General features: G+C 43.8%; 3 protein-coding genes across 3 annotated transcripts in view; 1 reads left to right on the forward strand and 2 right to left on the reverse strand.

The window, feature by feature from the left end:
- The window catches only part of LOC108607924 (homeobox protein 5), a 49,091-nt gene extending 30,766 nt beyond the window's left edge, over nt 1-18,325 (forward strand). The window contains exons 4-8 of the mRNA XM_033294957.1: nt 1,026-1,403; nt 2,153-2,588; nt 2,673-3,371; nt 16,701-16,966; nt 18,277-18,325. Of these exons, the coding sequence (XP_033150848.1) occupies nt 1,026-1,403; nt 2,153-2,588; nt 2,673-3,371; nt 16,701-16,966; nt 18,277-18,325 (1,828 nt within the window). The remainder of the gene's footprint in view (nt 1-1,025; nt 1,404-2,152; nt 2,589-2,672; nt 3,372-16,700; nt 16,967-18,276) is intronic.
- LOC108607756 lies at nt 12,591-14,510 on the reverse strand. The gene is made up of 2 exons (XM_017998783.2): nt 13,392-14,510; nt 12,591-13,342 (listed from the first exon to the last, which is right to left on the reverse strand). The coding sequence occupies exons 1-2, from the start codon at nt 14,405-14,407 to the stop codon at nt 12,685-12,687; spliced, it is 1,674 nt and encodes a 557-aa protein (XP_017854272.1). The 5' UTR covers nt 14,408-14,510; the 3' UTR covers nt 12,591-12,684.
- On the reverse strand, nt 15,148-15,963 carry LOC108607757 (accessory gland protein Acp32CD). Its single transcript, XM_017998784.1, has one exon. The coding sequence runs from the start codon at nt 15,944-15,946 to the stop codon at nt 15,218-15,220; it is 729 nt and encodes a 242-aa protein (XP_017854273.1). The 5' UTR covers nt 15,947-15,963; the 3' UTR covers nt 15,148-15,217.
- Nucleotides 18,326-19,068: the final 743 nt, after the last annotated feature.

A 19,068-nucleotide genomic window follows, 5' to 3' on the forward strand; every position in this document is an offset into this window, starting at 1 on the left:
CAACAACAACAGCAGCAACGGCTAGTCCTCCTCTTGGCACTTGCAACTTGGTACTTGCCACTGCGCCGCTTGCTGATTATTAGCCTTGGATTGCGCTAGAAGTCTAAGAATTGGGGCTGGTCTTGGGGCTGGGCGCAGTTTGCGAGGCTCCCCATGTTGGTGGCATGTTTGAGTTATGGCCACGTTAGTAGGCTTGTTACAAATGATACACAGCACTTGCTGCCTACGTATCTGTGTGTGTGTGTGTGTGTGTGTGTTGCAACAAAAGTTGTTTCATTTCCTTTGGTAAATTGTTTAAGCAAACTTCCTGCATATGCGAGCTACGAACTAAATGAGCAAAATCAATTTCAGTTGATTTACTATGCTGGGAAAAATGTTTTAATAAATCATGAAATTTAATATAAATTAAATTGAATTTAGAATATTTGAAACTTGCAGTTAATTTGAAATTAGCTACAGCTGTTAATCGCACAAGCTCGATATGTTTTGTGACTGTTTATCGATAACTGCAGCACGTGCAACGCTCCGAGTTTTGTTTACTTTTGATGCTCATATTTTATTTTGACGCAATTTCAATTGATGCCTGTTTAAATTAAAAAAAGCTTCAAGTGTCAACGTGCTTCGGAGGTTTTGTATATTTGTTTGCACTTCCTGGAATATTCATAGGCTTTTTCCCATGTCAGCTTTGTCCGGCCATAATTCAACTTGTTGCCGTTGTCGCGACTGCCGCCTGGAGGGGACGTAATCGCATTAAAGCCACAGGCAATGGCAACGCCAATTGGCTAACGTAACTAAATATCAAACGTCAACACGTTGCGCTGATCGCTGATCGGGAGTCGGTTGGCTTGGTCGATCTTCTCACGGAAGCTTCATGGCTCATTAGCATGTCAAAAGTTGACACTTAAGCCAATTGTGCGACTGCTCATTTAATTAAATACTAATGCTAACTTATAGCAGCATAATTTATATATATTCATAGTTCATATGATGTCAGCCTCATTTGTTTATGCTTTGTTTGCTTGCAGATCTCGCAGCGCCACACCCTCCTCAACGGCCACAGCGTATCGCGGTGGCATCTCACCCAATCAGACGCCACAGCAGCAGCAGCAACAGCGCCTGAGCCCGCCCAGCGGCGGCCAGCAGCAAACTCCGCACATGCCGCTGCACAATTTGTCTACGAATCTGTTGAACAGCATTCAACGCAACAGCAACAACAGCAGCAGCAGCAACAACAACAGCAGCAGCAACAATGCAGCCAACAACAGTTCAACAGCAGCAGCAGCAGCAAGTGCAACTGCCACAGCCAGCGGAGTGGCAGCAAATGCACAGGATTTCACCACGCGCAACTATTCGGACATAATGCGCTGCTTGGCGGCCAAATACAATAATGTGCATCCCAATGAGTAAGTCGCGAGATTACTTTAAGCCAAATACTATAGCCTATAGTCTCTGTTTAAGCATAGAATGTACAAAAATTAGGAAATTCTTGCAGCTAAGCATAGCTAAAGCTTCTATCAACACTAGGCTTGTATTAAATGTTAGTCCCAAACAGTAATTAACAAGTGTAATAGATTAAATTAAATTTGTATATGAGAGTCAATCACTTTTTATATGCAGGGCGCAGCTCTAAGCAAAATAGTTCGCAATCAAAACAAATTCTAAGAAATTTCAAACTTTCAGTAGCTATAACTTGGCGTATTCTTGTCCGATTTTTATGGTTTAGACTCGTTAGATGCATTAGAACAAAACTGCATTTAAATTTGGCAAAGTTAGAATTTTTGATAGTTTGGCAAAAAGTGCGATGATTAAATTTCAACAATGCGAAACAAATTTAAAAAGCTTTAAATTCCGAAATGCAATGTTGCAAGTTTGTTTGTAGCAGCAATAAGCGCACAAAAGTGTAAAACTTTTCAAAATCGGTTGATTTTTGTAGCAGCTATGAGCAAAAATCGATGCTGCCAACTGCAACACAAATTAAATGCGAGCCATGAGTAGAGACTGTAGCTCAAAGCAACTGAAGATTGTTTTATATGCAAGAAAGTTAAGCTAGAAATTCTATGCATTTCTTAATTTATAAACTGTTTACATTTATACTGATTTTATATTATTTATTAATAATTTATTTAATAAACTTCTCTCATTCCATTTGCAGTCACAACGCCACACGTCGCAATTCGCATTATGACAGCAGCGGCAGCAGCAGCACTGGCACTGCTGCTGGCAACGGCGGAGGCGGCGGCGTCGCTGGAGCAACTAGCAGCAGCTCAACGCCCACAGCTGGCAACGCGGAGCGCAAGTTCAATGCGAGCAGCAACAGCAGCAGCAGCGCCGCCAGCAATGCGGCGAGCAAGAAGCTAACACAAGCAGCAGCTACAGCAGCGCTGCCCAAGGAGACAACTGTGAGCTTGTCCAGCGCTGCAGCTGGCGTTGGCGGAGCAGGTGCAGCAACTGGAAGCGCGGAGCAAGCCAAAAGCCAAATGGCGGCGGTGGTAGCAGCCGCAAGCGTCTCGCCATTCATGAGCAACTTTTTGCCGGCAATTTTTCCGCCGCTAATGGACATGAGCAGCACGCAGGCGCTGCTAACGTTGGTAAGTCCGCCGCCCAGTCAAGCGACCACCCAAGTGCAGCTCAAACCTTTCTTAACTTTACTTTTCGCTTCGTTCTCGTTGCAGGCGCGTGCTGCCAAAGATGCCGAGATACAGCAAATACTGCGCGGCAAGCAAACGCAGTCGCAGTCGCAGTCGAGTCAGCAGCAGCGTCAGCGCAGCAATTCGAATGCCTCATCGCCCAGTGGCAGCTCCACGGGCATGCCACGTCCCAGTTTAAATGCAGCGCTGCAGCAGGCGGCACAATTTGTTACACCCGCTTTAATCTATTCGGTGCAACTGCAGCAGCAGCAGCAGCAGCAGCAACAATCGCATCACGCCTCACGCCAGTCTAGTCCACGTTCTGCCAGTGCGGAGGCAGCTGTGGCGCCCAACGTGGCTGCAACGACAGCAGCAGCAGCAGCTCCGCTAGACTTGAGCTCACAGCCGCCAGCAGCCAAGCGCTTAAAGCTGGAACCAAACACAACAGCAACAGCAACAACTGAAGCTACAGCAACAACACGTCGTCGTGGCAGCCAAACAGCCACAGGCACAACAGCAATAGCCAACGCTGCAGCAGCATCCCCGCCACTTAGAGAGCCACAGTCCGCAGCTGGGCAAGAGACAACGGAAGGGCAAGGCATTGGCAACGCCAACGCAGCTGCAGCATCGCCAGCGGGCACAGTGCGTCAGTGTCAGGCGCAGAGCGAGGAGGTTAATTCCTGGTCTGTGGACGATGTTTGCGCCTTTGTGGGTGGAATTGATATATGCGCCGAGTACGTACAGGTAAGTGTCGCTCTCTCTCGCTCACTCACTTAAGTTGATTAAGCTTCGATTTTGTGCCACTTGCAAATTGCCTCAAATTGCCTGCAACTCGGGCTCTAATTAATGTTTATGGCACGAGCGCGCTCAGTAGCAACCCACACCAACTAAAGCGACTGTTGTTGACTCTTATGTGAAGTCTTATCATAAGCATAAGCGTTGGAGTGATAAGATAGCAAATAGAGATCGCCCAGCCATCTACTTGAGCTACTAATTAGAGCAGTTTGTATTAAAGTTAGTCTAAAGATCAAAGCGTTTTCTCTCTTTCGCTTTGGCATTTGCCATTTATTTTCAGCTCCATTACTGTCAAAGTTCATTTACCCAAAAGCCATTCGCACTTATTTTAGTCATGCGTCTGCCTGCGCTGGTTGCTGTTGCTGTTGCTGGCTTCCTGCCACAAGATTAACTAGCATTGGCGTTGGCTTGAACTTGCGTTTGAGCTTGGGCATGCGGCATCTGAACTCCATTGGCGGCCATTAATATTGCGCTGCCACGCGAGCCACAAATGCGGCCAACTCCAACTTGAGCCTAGCCTAACTAACTTGAATTGGCTGCAGCGCAGAGTTGGCCTGGCCTGGCCTGGACTGGCTGCTGCTCCACATAGTCGTGTTGCTGATCTTTTACGACCAGTTCCGGCAAGTTGAACGACTTTTGATCGGTCAGCCGCTTGCGGTCGACGATCGGTCAACGTCAGGCATCATTAAAAGCGGGCAGAGCAACGAGCGAGCGCTCGAGTTGTCGATACCAGATCCTGCTCTACGCGTTAATGGAGGTGAAAACATGGCCAAGACTCACTGCAGCTGCTACGACTCTCGAGTCGCGAGTCTTGTGCTCTGGTTTAAAATAAAGATAGCGTTAACAATTAACATGAGATTTGGCCCGAGGTGTTGACACATTTTGATGCATATTAGCCACAAGACATGCAGCCAACAACAGTCGATGCCAAATGTCGCCTAATTAACTGGCCCAAAGCGGCTTAGCAGACAGTGAGACAGTCGGACAGACAGTCGAACTGATAGACTGAACCAGTTTGCAATTCCCTAGCGACGACGACTACGCCCCATTTTTAGTTTTGCTGCTCCCAGATAGACAAAAAGCCAATTGGCGTAATATTCAATTGAATTTATGGCCACAACGACACTTGGCCCGTCCAGTTGCAAGTCAAGTTGCAAGCCCCTGCCCCTCTCTCTTTCTTTCTCTCTCTCGCTGGTGTGTGGCGCACGTTAGAAACTTTGTCGCTGCTTGTCTCTGGCATTTTGAGATATTGCGGAGGTTGTAAATATTTAGTGCAGAGGTTGGCCTGGCCTGGCCTGGCTGGCTCCACAATATGAAGACATTGAGAACTGGTTCAGTGACATTGTCCATGTCTCTCTCTCTGGCTCTGGCTCTGCCTCAACGCTTGTCGCATCATGTTGCAGGCCAGCGCTACAACTGGCAAGTGTTATTGATATAGCCCAGACTCAGGCTAGAGCGAGATGCAGCTGCAGCTGGAGACCACGCATGGGTGGCTCGGCGACGGTTTATTATCGCCACAGTCGCAGTCGCAGTCGCTGTCGCTGGTCAAAATGCAGATGAAGCTATAGGCAAAGTGCTGCGCCCTAAACTCGGGACCCTTCCTGCCAGCAGGATGCTGCCTATATCTCTGCCCATACATGATCTCTTCTTCTTCTTCTGCTTGACTCTGCTGCATTTAAAATGCACAGATTTATGGCTATATTAAGGCACAATAATAATTTCTATGCGTGATCAGCCGAGCAGCAGCTGCAGAACTCTCTATCAAAAGCGCTTTTAGGAATTTCAGTTCTTGTTCTTTTTTTATTAAATTGCCAGCAATTTGTGTGTGTGTGTGCGTGTGTAGATGTCGGCTTGAATTATGCATTTGCTTAAGTGAGCCAAGCCAAGCGCTGGGGCTGGGGCTGGTGCCATGCAGCAGGTTGCGCCATTAATGAAGATGATTTCCGAAAAAATGTTACCATTTGATCGAATCTCGTAATGCAGATAGTTGGAGGCTTGTTAGAGACTTCACTTGCAGAGGCTGTGAGCTGCAATTCCATAGACTGCAGCCAGAGATGCATTTGATTTTAAATTAATTTATAATATGAATGCTTCAGTTGCTTGGACTTATAATATAAACTGATTACAACAAATGCTTCAGCAAAAGGCTTCAAATATATTCTTTAAACTATTTCATCACAATTGACATCAATACTTAATATGTGAGGCTTCAAATATATATACTAATGGCAGAAAGTGTTGAATTAAAAGCTTAACTGAATCATAGCATCAAAGTTTAAAGCATCAAAGCTAAGTCTTAATTGATGGCAACAAATGTTGCATACAAAAATTTAACTTAACTTAATATTAATATTATTTATATATAATATATTTATAATTTAAATGAATATAAGAGTTTAACAATTGTTTTCATTATATTAATATAATGTTATACTCTTAGAATCATTTAAATTATAAAATCGAAAACTTTAAGTGTTGCTTGCTTTTGATGTTGAATTAAATATGAAAACTCAACGCTTAATGTGTTAAGTTTAAACTTAAGTCAATAAAGATTGCAGCCAAGGCTTTATTATAGATAAATTAATTTATAAACAACTTGTAATAAATATTATGCTGCAATTCCATTTTATTATATAAAGCTGCTATAATTTCTATTTCGAGTCTAACGCCTTTTCTCTCTTCTCATCTCTCTGCCAACAATTTCTCAATTACCAAGCTTAGGCTTTGAACTTGCTGCTGACCTTAAATGGTCAACTATATGCTATGGCGTGTATATAGTTTCTACTTCGTACGGATGACATTCAGTAATGTTGTCTAAGCTGCAAACAAAGCTGTCAAAAATATAAGCAAAAGTAGCAGCCAACACGGAACTGTGTCTAACGATTTTCCACACGTTTGTCCCCACTACGAACAACAGCAACAACAGCAACAACAACAGCAGCAACAACAGCAACAAGTTGAGTTTGAACTATTTGCTTGACTTGTTTGTCTTGGCTGGTATCGCCATCTTAGGCGAGATGCTGTGGCTGTTGCTCCGACTGTTGCTGTTGCTGTTTTGGCCAAGTACTTAGCCGTGTTGCCAGTGTCGGTCGTAAGTACTTATTGTATTTGACATGCCAAATGCCAAAAGTACACGTAGGCGTCAAAAGATTCATGACTCCAACTCGAACTCGAAGCCAACGAATAATATGAAAGAGAGAAAAACATGGGCAAGCTTTTTTTTTAGCCCACGGTAACGTGCTACGGACTTCAAGAGTCGAACGTTCTGCCAGACGTGGCAACAACAGCAACAACAGCAACGTGTTATTGTTGCTTGGGTTCACATAAATGTCAAGCAGCCAACACACACACACACACAGACACACACACACGCGAGTGTGTTTAGGCTTTAGCTCTAGTTTTAACGCCCCCGCGTTGCAGTTTGCATTGCCGCCCCTCCCCGCTGCGTATGCATTTCAAAGTCGACCCTATTATTAGGCGCGTCGTTTCATATTTCAGCATTATAAAAATAAACATAAATATTGCAACAGCAACAACAACAGCAACAACTTTGCATGCGCTTTGGCAACGTCATCATTTTTATAGAAATGTCAAGCGCCTGCATAAGGCGCACTTGTCACTTGAGCTTGGGCCCAGAGGTCTTAGCCAACTCGACGCGACTCGCAACTCGACTCGTTTGCCGCTCATGGCCAATGGCTATCTCTGTGTCTGTGTCTGTATCTCAAATTATTTGTTTATCTTAATTCGTATTAAAGTTTGATTTTTTATCGCTTAGTCAACTCGTTACTTTAACTTAAGCCAGGACTATCCTTGGCTATAACTGTCGCAGCTGCAGCTTGAACTTTTATTTATTTTATTTGTTTCTTTTCTTATTATTTGGAAAGTTGCATTAAAATGTAATTTGATGCGAGTTGTAATTCATACAAGAGTCGAGTGTCTATTGCCTGATTATGGCTTAAACATTAGCCGGCTGCTGTTGCTGCTGCTGCTGCTGCTGTTGCTGTTGCTGTTGCAGTTGCGGGAAATGACTTGACAACAAGTGTAGTTTTCAGTTTTTTCTTCAATCCACCATTGAAAGTTTAAGCTGCAAACTAATTATGATAAATACCTTTTAAAGCGGGAAAGTTAAAAATCACTTTTAAATACTTTTTTGTGTTTTCCAAATAATATTTTATGTTCGTTTGGCCAGCAGCAATATCATTTATGTTCGAAAAGCTTATTAACATTTTTCAGCAGCATTATAATTAATTTCAAAACAAAGCTGGGAATCAATTTATTTGGTAAATACTCTATAATACTTTTTAAAAATGTTTTGCCCAACTCTACTCGATATTTATTTAAAGCGTAAAATTGTTTGATATATTTATTATTAATGCAATTTTTATAAGCTAACTCGCCTAAAATTCAATTGCAGCTATAACAAAATAATTTTTTATACTTTGTAGTTTGCTAAGAATTTTCTCAATTCATTTAATTTCTTGCTTATTGCTTGGCCAAGTGTATACCAAAGTCGGGCGGCGCGTTTCAAGTGTAATTTGATTTAACGTGACTTTACGAAAAATTGGCAAACGATAAAATATGAATATTTTATTTTTATTATGCATATAGTAGTAGTAGTAGTTGGGGTAGACCTTTCCCCAATCAAATTGCACTCTAAGTGTTATGGCCTCAGCCTGGCCGCTGGGCGCTGCTGCCTTGACCAAGTCCAAGAGCTTAACGGTGCTTTTGCACCTTCCACTACGCGCGCTGAACTTTCCAATGCCTCAAAGCAATAAGTGGGTGGTGGGAGGGGGGAGCTAGATGCCGCATCAGAGATCGACTAATGATTATAAACGTAACGATCTTTGTGTAGTTTGCGGCGTTGGCGGTCAACGCATTATCAACAACAACAAAACTACCGCACACGAGACAACAACAGCAGCAGCAGCAACAACAACAACAGCAGCAGTAACTTGAGAGGCACGTGCTAAACATGCAACTCCTACTCTTGCCACGACCAAAAGCAACTTCAGCAGCAGCAGCAGCGGCAGACACGACAAGCGATCGACCATTCACTCAGTCTGAGGCGCAGTCTGAGGCTAGAGAGCCAGAGCAATATGCTAGCCATTAATCCATGAATTACTTAAAACCACATTCCGTGCGCGCTTAGCGGGTGTGGAGAGCGGCGGGCGAACATTTAAATTGCCCGCTTACCGCCATATTTCAATATATTGGCGAAGCGTCCAATGCTGCTGCTGCCGCTTTGGTTGCTGCTGCTTCGGTTGCTGCTGCTGCTGTTGCTGGGGGCCGCCTACAAACTGCCAACGACAAGCAATTTCTTTGGCTCTTTTTTCTTGTGATATTGTTGCACGATAATGATGTCGTCTGTTTGATGATGTTGTGTGCCTGTGTTGCAGTTGCTGCTTGCCACAGCGGCAGCAACTGCAGTTAGAACAATCACCTACATTGAAAACTTTGGCAAGTTTGGGGCAAAAATCACAGCACGAAAGCCAAATGATTGCTATCGAGCAGCCACAGCCAACGCCACAGGCTAAAAAACAACGAAGTAAATGAAAAATACAAAGCTGCTGTCCACGTCTAAAGTCAAACGCGCAGTCGAACTTTAAGAGTCAAAGCCTGCTGGTGCAGAAGGTTACAGCAGCGAAGAGGTTAAGAGGTGGCCACGGTGCAGCAACAGCAACAACAGCAACAGTGACTGCCATTAACTGACAGCCGCTGCCAGCGACAAACGCTGCTGCTGCTGCTGCATAAAAAACTAAGCCAGGCAGCCAGCTCAAGACATTGAGACCCCGGACGCAGCAGCAGCAGCAGCAGCGGCGCATGACTGGAAGCAACAAAAAAATAAGCAAAGCTTAAAACGGAAGGCAGTTGCCAGCAGCAGCTAAACGAAGTTTGAATACACTGCAAATAAATATAAGTGAAATACCCAAAAACATAAAAGAAAAGTCAGCAGACGCTTTTTGTTTAATTGCATTGCATTTATTTAAGAAATTTTACAATGAATGAAGAATAGAAAATATACAAAATATTAAGCATATAATAGAATTATTTAACTTTAGTAGAAAATATAAAAAATATATATAGCATATATTAGAATTAATTAACTTTAGTGCTACAATTCATAAAATTGCTTAAAACATTAACAAAAGACTTCAACAGCTTGCACTTCTGCTAAGCTTAAATTGCTTTAATAAATAAATGTATAGAATATTTTGCTTTATATGTTTATTAATATATATTTATGCTTACATATTTAATTTATTTACTATATATTATTAGCAATTCAAGCAACAATTGCTTAGAGTATATTGAAGAAGTCTTAAGTAAAAACAAAGCCCTCGTCACAGCGTTGAGAGTCAAATGCCAAGCAGCCAAAGATCAGAGCTCAGTTGCGAGAGCTCCCCCAGGTCTCTGCTTGGGTCCGGGGTCCAGGTTGCCAGGCCAGCCAGGCAGGCAGGCAGGCAGGCAGGTCGACATGAACGTCGCTCGCTCTCGTCCCAACGTCTTGTGGTGTGTTATCAAAGCTGATGATGATTATAGCCACTTGCACGCCTTTCTTGTAGCCAGAGAGCTCAGACTGAAGCGCAAGCCTCTTGCCAATTGGCTACTCGTCTTCGTCTCCGCCGCTCCCTTCGCCCCCTGCTGCTGCTGCTGCGCCCCTGTGAAGTTTTTGCTGCTACAGCTTGTTGCATGCATTATTATTATGCGCATGCGCGCAGTTGGGCATATAATCTAAAATTGTATCTTTGGCGTGTAACCCGGGGCACTTTTGCTGCCGTTGCTGCTGCCCCTTTGTTGTTGCAAGCAAAATAAACTGATTATGTGCCGCAGCAGCAGTCGAACTACCAAAGAAAATTAACGGCGAGTCAAGTCTCGAGACTGTCGAGAGTGCAGCAAAGTGCTGCAAGTCTTTTGTTTTCGTTGGCTCGGCGGGTCACAAAAAATTTGCTAATATTTTGACCTTAAGTTATAATATGATGCTGGTACATTGATTGCACCATGGGCGTTTTGGCGCAAAAAGCGCTTAAACTTAAAGCTTGAATGAATTTATAGTCAGTAAAGTTGAATGAAGCTTAAAGAATTTATTGACTCTTACTATTTGCCTATGTTGGTTTGACTTTTATGGCCCACTGTAAACACGTAACGCCCGCAGCAACGAATAGAACTATATATTTTATATTTATGACAACTACTCTATGGATTATTGTAAAAGTTTAGAGCGACGGCGCTTAAGTAATTCACTAAAAGCTTTTATAGCCCCAAAAGTCGAGCTCATTGTTTGGTCGTGTGCTGAAATCAATCAAAGCGCAAATCAAAGGCAAACACATTTGGTTGCAACTGTGCCCCACCTAAAGCTGCCACAATGCGTAACAAGATCAAACCGCAGTCACCGCACTCAGTCCAGAGGATGTTTGGAATTAAGCGTAATTGTTGCCTTGCCCCAGCAGCAGCCAGAGCAGCAGCAGCAACAATAAAAAGAATGAAAGGCAAGAAATACGAAAATCATTAAATACTCGTACTTGGAGCTAACCAAAATCAAACTTAGACTTGGACTTGAAGACACAAGTGGAGTGTAGCCAAACAAGTCAACTTTTTAGGTGGGCAGTGAATCGAGCAACCGGCCAGCAACAGCAGCAGACAAGCAAAGGTTGTTGATGGGCCACAGCAACAACAGTTGCTGCTGCTGTTGGCAATCAGGTCGCACTGGAGTCGCTTGCCAGACATGAAGAATTACAATGAGTAGGTAGTTGGGCGCAATTGCCGCTGCCGCGACAGCAGCAGCAGCAACAACAACTACAGCAACTGTTGCTGACTTGGCAGCAGGTCGGCCGGCCCACGTTTGCGCGAGCCGTGAGGCTGTGTGGACTGCTCCCGGGCATAGGTAGCACAAAATGCTGTTCAATTTAGAATTCAAATTGTTGTCTTCGCTTGTAACCCCGCGCTCAATGGTTGCTGCTGCTGCTGCTGCTGCTGCTGTTGGTTTGGCTTTGAGGTTAAACAGGTCAAAATCTGTACAACTAAATTGAGCGCAGAAATACAATTGAGCTGCGGCCTCTCAAACTCTGTGTGTGTGTGTGTGTGTGTTGGTGAGCGCAAATTAAAATGTATTTCAACAGCAACAACCACGAGCAGCAGCAGCAACATTTGCTCAATGACCAGAAGCAGCCAGAAGCGCTTTGTAGCTGCTTATTAGCAAGCCCTTATATGTGGAAATTATATACACAAGCTGCCCCTGCCCCTGCCCCATTTGGAGTCTCGAGACCCTGCAACATGGCACGTTTCGCATTTGACGCTTAAACAGGATCCGCAAGTTCAATGCTGGAGCTGGAGCTGGAGCATGGGCTATTAATTTATTTGGTATTTTATTTTGTGCGCAGATCGTTTTGTTATTTTACGATCGATCAACAGTTAAGAACAACAGTTAAGTTAACTATTCAAATATTGCGCAATATACTTTAAAATTAAAATGACTTTATTTGAGCAGCTATAAAACATAAATTAAAAACGCATAAATTACAGCCTGACGCACGAGTAAAATATTTACGACTAACTTTAAAACTTGTGCTATAAATTTTGCTTAGCTTGAATAGAAAAGGGTGGAGATGCGCAAAATGAAACAAAGCTGCGCTATAAAACACAAACTTAAATAATCAATGTCTGAATTATTTTGTAAATATTTGGCACATGCGCCTAGAAATGCGAACTTTATGCAAAAAGAATTAGAATAAAGGTTGAAAGAGAAAGATGCAAAGTTTGAAAAGAGTTTTGATTTAAATAAATAAATGCTGCTGACCTCTCGGAATTTAGCGCAGCTCCAATTCTCCAAGTTTGCTAGTTAGTTGGCTTTTTGTCTTTTGTTTGATGCTCCAGTATGATTTGCATATTTCCATATTTTCCACAATGTGCTTGTCCCAACGTGCAACGTCCAATTATATTGCGTGCTGCAAGTTCAAAGTCACCGAGAGCTGCCGCTGCATTCAAATCTTATTTTGGCCTCTTATTGTTGTTAAAGCCGCGGCTATTGTCGGTCAGTTGGCTTTGTTTTGTGGGCTTGTCAATTATTAGAATGTGCAACCACAAAGGGGCACAAAGCAAATCAATTCTGCAGCAGCAAAAAGAGAGTTATCAATATCCGTTAAATAAAAATGCCTGAGAATGTTTTCTGTGTCTAATCAAGCGAGTTTCCATTTATTTATTTACATATAACTAAAGCTCGCAACTAAACTAAACTAATGAGTAAATCTTAGAGCTAAGCTTGAGTCTAGGCTACGTTTTTGCCTGCGGCTTCTACTGCTGCGGCTGCTGCTGCTGCTGTTGCTTTGGTAGTTGTCTCTGGTATTTTGGGCTTCTCTAGTGTCTGCTCCACAGCTGTCACTGGCTGCAGTTGCTCTTGTGTTGTTGTTGCCACAGAACTTGCAACAAGTGTGCGCTTGCTTACTTCAGTTGTTTGCTCTGTCTTTGGTTTTAATATCTCTGCTGCAACTGCTGGCTCCACTGGCGGCTTAGGTCGCTCCACTGTTGCTGCTGCTGCTGCTGCTGCTGTTGTTGTTGGCTCCTCTTGATAAACCAAGGGATCTGTTTCAGCCTCACCCATGTCCGTCTGCTCCGTTGGATTGTGCAAATTATTTGAAAACCATAACGCCGTCATGTTGCCGCTGTGCAGCAATTTAATGCGCGCCAGCAACTCGTGCTGCACTCGCAGTTTGTTGCGCTCGTACAGCGCCTGGTTGAGCCTGTTGTAGGCGTCCAGGTCACCATCGGCCTGGTCCATAAGCGTTTGGTTTATGGTCGTGGCCCAAGGACGACGCGTGGTTATCTCATCGCCATAGAGCGCGGTGTTGTTAATGGCAAACGGACTGGGCTTGATGAACATGGCCATGTAGCCTGGACGGCTGACATTGCGCTCAATGGGGAATACACTTAAAGAAAGATTTGAATGCGAATCATATTGAAGTGTGGGCTACTTACCAGTAATGCTTATTCTCCACTTGCCACTTGGTGCCCCACCAGCCGCCAAGCACGTCGAAGGGGCAGGAGCGATTGTGGCCCGCATGGGAGATCAGCGGCTGCCCCACAGACGTGAACAGCAGATCCGTTGTGTTGGCAGCAATGAGATGCGCCTTGCGCAGCATAAAGAGATCATCGAATCCGGAGATGACAACGTCGTCGTACAGATTGTAAACCAGTTGATTGTTGTTGTCCTGGCCCAGGATGAGCATGGCCACTCGCATGCTGTTCATTATATGCGCCAGTCCCAGAAAGTTGATGTTCAGATCCTTGTAGTCCTCGGTGACGTAGCCAAAGAACCAGTGACGCATGTGGACGCGCACTGGCAGCTCCATGCGATTCATGAGCAGCCAAGGACCGCCCCAGTCATTGCGAAAGCGACACATGACCTTAGTGGGCAGTCCGCGATCTCGTGCGAGCAGCACGCCAAACACTTCATGCAGATTCAGCTGCTCCTGGCAAGTGGCCAGCGGATAGTTGAAGAACTTGGGCGGATGCGGCGTCAGTGTTAACCAAGACGGCGTCCTGCTTGTTGTTGTGCTTGCTTTTGTTGTTGTTGTTCTTGCTCTTGTTGTTGTTGTTGTTCTTGTTCTTAATCTTGTTGTTGTTGGTCTGCTGGCGCGCGTCTTGGTGTTAGTCCAGCTAACAATATCCCGATTTGTAGTTTTGGCTCTAACTTCACTGGAATCGATTAGAATGAACTCATCCGTGTTCTGCGCTTGTACAGCGCCTGCATCTGAATCTGGATACAGCTCATAAATGTCTTTATTCGGTTGTGCTATTGGCTCATTGTTCATCTGCTCGCTGTGGGTTAGCCTGGGCCTTGCTCCAGGCTGCTGCTGCTGGGCTGCTGGATTCCAATTGTTGTTGAACACAAAGTTCATGTAGTAAGTCTGGCTGAGCACAAGCAGCGGTAGCGGTGCAGTGGCTAAGCACAGACAGCAGAGCCACATGTTGAGTTCATGCGCCGCCGCCATGAAGTGAGCCCAACACCAGCTGCAGTACTCCTCTATATAGAGCTGGCGTCTATAGCATGACTGATCAGCTCATTGGTCATGCAGCAGTTCGATTTTATGTTTAATCCTCGCGTGACTGCGACGATGAGTGCAGCTCAACGGTTTCCCTGCTGTCGATTCTATAGCCACCGTAGTCCAAGTCGCCGTTCACTGGAGCTGCGGACACCACTCTGCCTGTTGCTCTTCCTGCTGCTGCTGGCGCTAGTCCTTGCCAAGGATTCCAATTGTTGAACACAAAGTTCATGTAGTAGGTCTGGCTGAGCACGAGCACAAGTGGCAAACAGGCTGTCCACAGTTGCAGCCACAGCATGTCGAGACAACTGAGCTGCACGCTCCAACAATCGGTGCTATATATAGACTTGGCCTAAATTGCATTGGGTCCACCTATAATCAATTAAAACTGCAGCTGATAACGCCAAATTAGCGTTACTAGAAATATTAATTGCTGAACTTATCATTCAAATTTAATTATGCGTAGCTTTGAAATTATTTTTATTTAAATTTGCGTATAATTTGCTGCTTGTTTATATTCTATAATTTATTAAATACATTCAATATTTAATTCACATCATTTATCATTTATTAAACATTAATTCAATTCCAAACTGTTTAGCTCTGCCTCAATCTTTTAATTTGTTCATAACAATTCCTAACTGCTGCTTGCTCTTCTCTTAAAATTAATGCCAAACCAAAAATCGGATTTCACATACATACTATATGCTTTATTTATTGTGAAAATTTCATTTGCATTCGATTGTTCAATACACAGAATTAAGCGTCCCCATTGTACTCCTCGTAATCATTGGCGCCAAACGTTTTCTGCTCTGCATTTGGTGCCCCACCGGGTGCCTCACCGGCTGAGCTGTCCTCGTTCACCTTGTCGCGTCCGCCGGACCCGGAGCCGGCCACGCTGCCCGAGTGGCCGTGGCTCTCGGAGCTCTCGTATATGGAGCGCACATAGCGGCCGCCGAAGCTGTCGTCAATGCTGATCTCGTAGCTGCTGTGATGGCTGTGATCGCCATCGGGTCCCTTCTCGCCCTCCTCCTCTGCCTGGCGTATTTTCTCGCGACGGCTGCTAGGATCGTGGCTATCACTGTCATCATCATCGTCGTCCCTGCCCGGATTGTCATCGGCCTTTTCGGTGTCCCCACTGTTTTCGCCAGATCCATCCTCCTTACTCTTATCCCCGCCGCCGCTGCCGCTGCCGCCACCGCCACCGCTGCCACTTTTCTCGTCATTGTCGCTACTGTCTTTGCTGCTGGCATTGGCGTCGCCACCGCTGCCGTTGGCACCACTCTCACCATTGCTGCCCGCATCGGGCACTTCCCCGCCAGGCAGACCTGGGGCTTTATCACCGCCATTGTCGGCACTGGTGCCGTCCGGATTGTTGTTGTTAAATGCAAAGTTCATGTAGTACTTCTGGCCCATGACTGTGGCGGCCTGCAGCTGCCACAGCACGAGGCATAGGGCGACAATGCGAATGCTTAGCCGGGCTCTCATTGTCTTCCTGAACTTGCAAAAGTCCAAACTCTAAACAGCAGCCGCCCAGTTTCCTCTCTTATATATAGATGAGGCCGTGTCCAGTCTGTGTCCAAACGCATTGGGGCGCCCCAATCGATTTGCTCGTGGTCGCAAGCACAAATCGCCGCACGATAACGAAATGCACTGCAAGGCGAGCTCGAGAGCTGCAAAACTCAATGCGCAAACTGTTTGCTGCTAATCAATTTGGCGCAGTGTATGAACCAGAGCGCAGGGCTGGAGTTCAAGCCGCTTGCACAGTGGCAGTTCAGTTGGCAGCCAGCAGCTGGCCGGGCCCAAACAGGTTGGCCGTTGGCCACGACGACCACGACCACGACCACGACCATGGAATTCAATCAGGGCCAATCTATAATAGAAATCTCATGTGGTGGGGAGCCGGTTGGCCAAACAGTTGCTGCTGCTGCTGCTCCGGCTGCTGCTGCTGTTGCTGCCCACTTTTCAATCGCTGTTGGCATCGCGGCGTTGCAAATATGAAAATGCTACTGCGCAGTCTCTCTCGCTGGCTAAAAATCGTTTTTCATTAACAATTTTTAAAAGCCGCGCATTAATCACACACAAGACGCCCTCTGTGGCACGTCGGATGTGGCCGTTGCAGTTGCAAGTTGCAAGTTTAGTGCAGGCAGCATGCATAAATTTTAAATACACACACACACACTCACACAGTTATAGCAACAACATAACTAATTTGTATCTCTTTCTCCCTCTCTCGTTGCAGCATTTTCGTGATCAGAGCATCGATGGCACGGGCTTGCCGCTGCTAACCGAAGATCATTTGGTTAACTCGCTGGGCATGAAGCTGGGGCCGGCACTGAAGCTGCGCTCCATATTGGCGAAGAAATTGGGCGGGCCGTGTCCGTGTGTTGCGTGCGTTGCGCAGGCGCAACAAATGCTGGCACTGCAGACGGGCGGGGCAGCAACAACTGCAACTGCTACAACTACAGCAACAACAACTACAGAAACAACAGCAGCAGCAGCAGTCGCTGGAACAACAACAACAACTACTAGTTGCAGCAGTTTGTTCAACAGTAGCAACAGCAACATAACTACAGCAGCAGCAACAACAGTTGATATCAGCAACGATGTTGCTGCAACAATGTTGGGCAACAACTTTGATGCCGCCGCCGCTGCCGACAACAACAACAGCAAGGATGCTGCCAGCTAGTTTATTATTGTCACAAATGCACAAAAATTATTAATTTAATTGTAGCTAACAAATTGCATTTCTACTGCAATTGTGGTACCAAAAGAGCTTTCAAAAGAAAACAATAATTATATTAAATAAAACATATATGCATGTGCATGTATGTTAGTCTAGACTAACTTAATTATAGCTAAAGTTATAAACTTTAATGCACAATAACAGCAACAGCAACAGCAACAACAACAATCGCCACAGTCTTCCATTTGCTGATTGATTTTAAACATTTAATTTCTTTTTGTTTTAAGCACTTAGTCAATTGCAGCAAACACAATTTATTTTACGTACTTAAGTGCATAAACACAATATTTAGCACTACAATTTATACATATATTTATTTAATTTACATTTCGTTTTTCTTTTTACTTTTCCAACTGCTAGTCAGTAAATTTTTGTTTTCCTTGCAAAAAAGAAACTTACAACACACACACACATGTAATTCAATTCGATTTTCCTTATTTGTTTAGCAAAGAAAAGGCTATTTATTTAACATAAATCAATATATATATATATATATTTTATGCATAATTGTAACAATGATTGAAATGCTAGTTACGCAATTGTTAAAGCACACAACAGATTCTGTTATTTGAATAATAACCATATATATTTTATATATTGTTTTTGCGGCCATTGCACATTGGAATTCAAAATTCAACATTTTAGCCACGTTTAGCGTTTAAGAGCTCCAAGACTTGAAGACAACAAAACTAAAAACTAATAACAAATTAACAATTAATGCATTGTACATATTGTTTATTTAATTATAGTTGTAGTCATAAAGCTTATACATATATATCTTTATACTATACATACATATATATATATATATACAACTAGGCATATGCGACGGGCGAAGCAACGCGCAACTTAAAAAATAGACAACAAAACAATTGATTTATATTTTATATAAATACGTATACATTTATATATTTAAAAGAAATATAGCGATTTTTCACAAGCAAATAAATTATGAAAAAGTTACAAGCTACCACTATAAATGCTCAGTGTATCTCTCGCTCTCTCTCTCTCTCTCTCTCTCTCTCTCTGTCTTTACAAATTTGTTATTATTGTTATTGTTATGGCTGCATAGCGCTGCAGTGACCTCCACAGTGGGGTTTTGCGCATTGGGTCAAGCGTAACCGTTGCGCCAAAAGGCAACCAAGGATGGACTGCAAACCAATTAAAAGCACGCAGTGGCAGCATTGCACTTCAACGTCTAATTACAAATTGGAGTCATTGAATTTATTAAAATATAGCAGTTTTTATCAGCTGTATGCACTTGAGACACGCAACCTGACAACTACTTAAAGCCGCGCTCCAACACTGACTTTAAATCATCGGTCATAATTCGCTGCGTCTGCCCAACTGGAGCATGGAAATGCATCCACCATCATCTGACCTGACCTACTGAGCTGTAGCAGCGAAATCGCAGTCTCCAGCATAAGTTTATTTTCAGTTAGTCTGAAATTAAAACCAAAACCATCAAATCTGTACAAAAGCAAATTGGCTGCATTGGTTTTTTGCTTACTATTTTATTCATAACTTCGCCAAATATCATACAACCTTATACTCCTTTTAATTGTGCTTTCCACGCCAACAAATTGACGTATAAGGCATATGGATCGGAATTTTTTTTAGCTGAGTTATAGCTATGCAAAGTTTGAAATTAAAAAAAGTTACTCTTCAGCATTGATTTTCTTGCCATAACTTTGTCAAAACAATTTATTTGGCTACACGCTTATTGCTAGCATATGTTTATTTTTAGTATCTCATGAGTAAATTAAGCCTAAAAAAACTTCTGTGCGATTTTTTTTGGCTGAGATTAGCTCTCAAAAAAGTTAAGAAAGTATAAAGAAATGAAGACGGCATCAATTTTGGCAAA

Source organism: Drosophila busckii, chromosome 2L (assembly GCF_011750605.1).
Source record: "Drosophila busckii strain San Diego stock center, stock number 13000-0081.31 chromosome 2L, ASM1175060v1, whole genome shotgun sequence".
Taxonomy (NCBI): Eukaryota; Metazoa; Arthropoda; class Insecta; order Diptera; family Drosophilidae; genus Drosophila; species Drosophila busckii.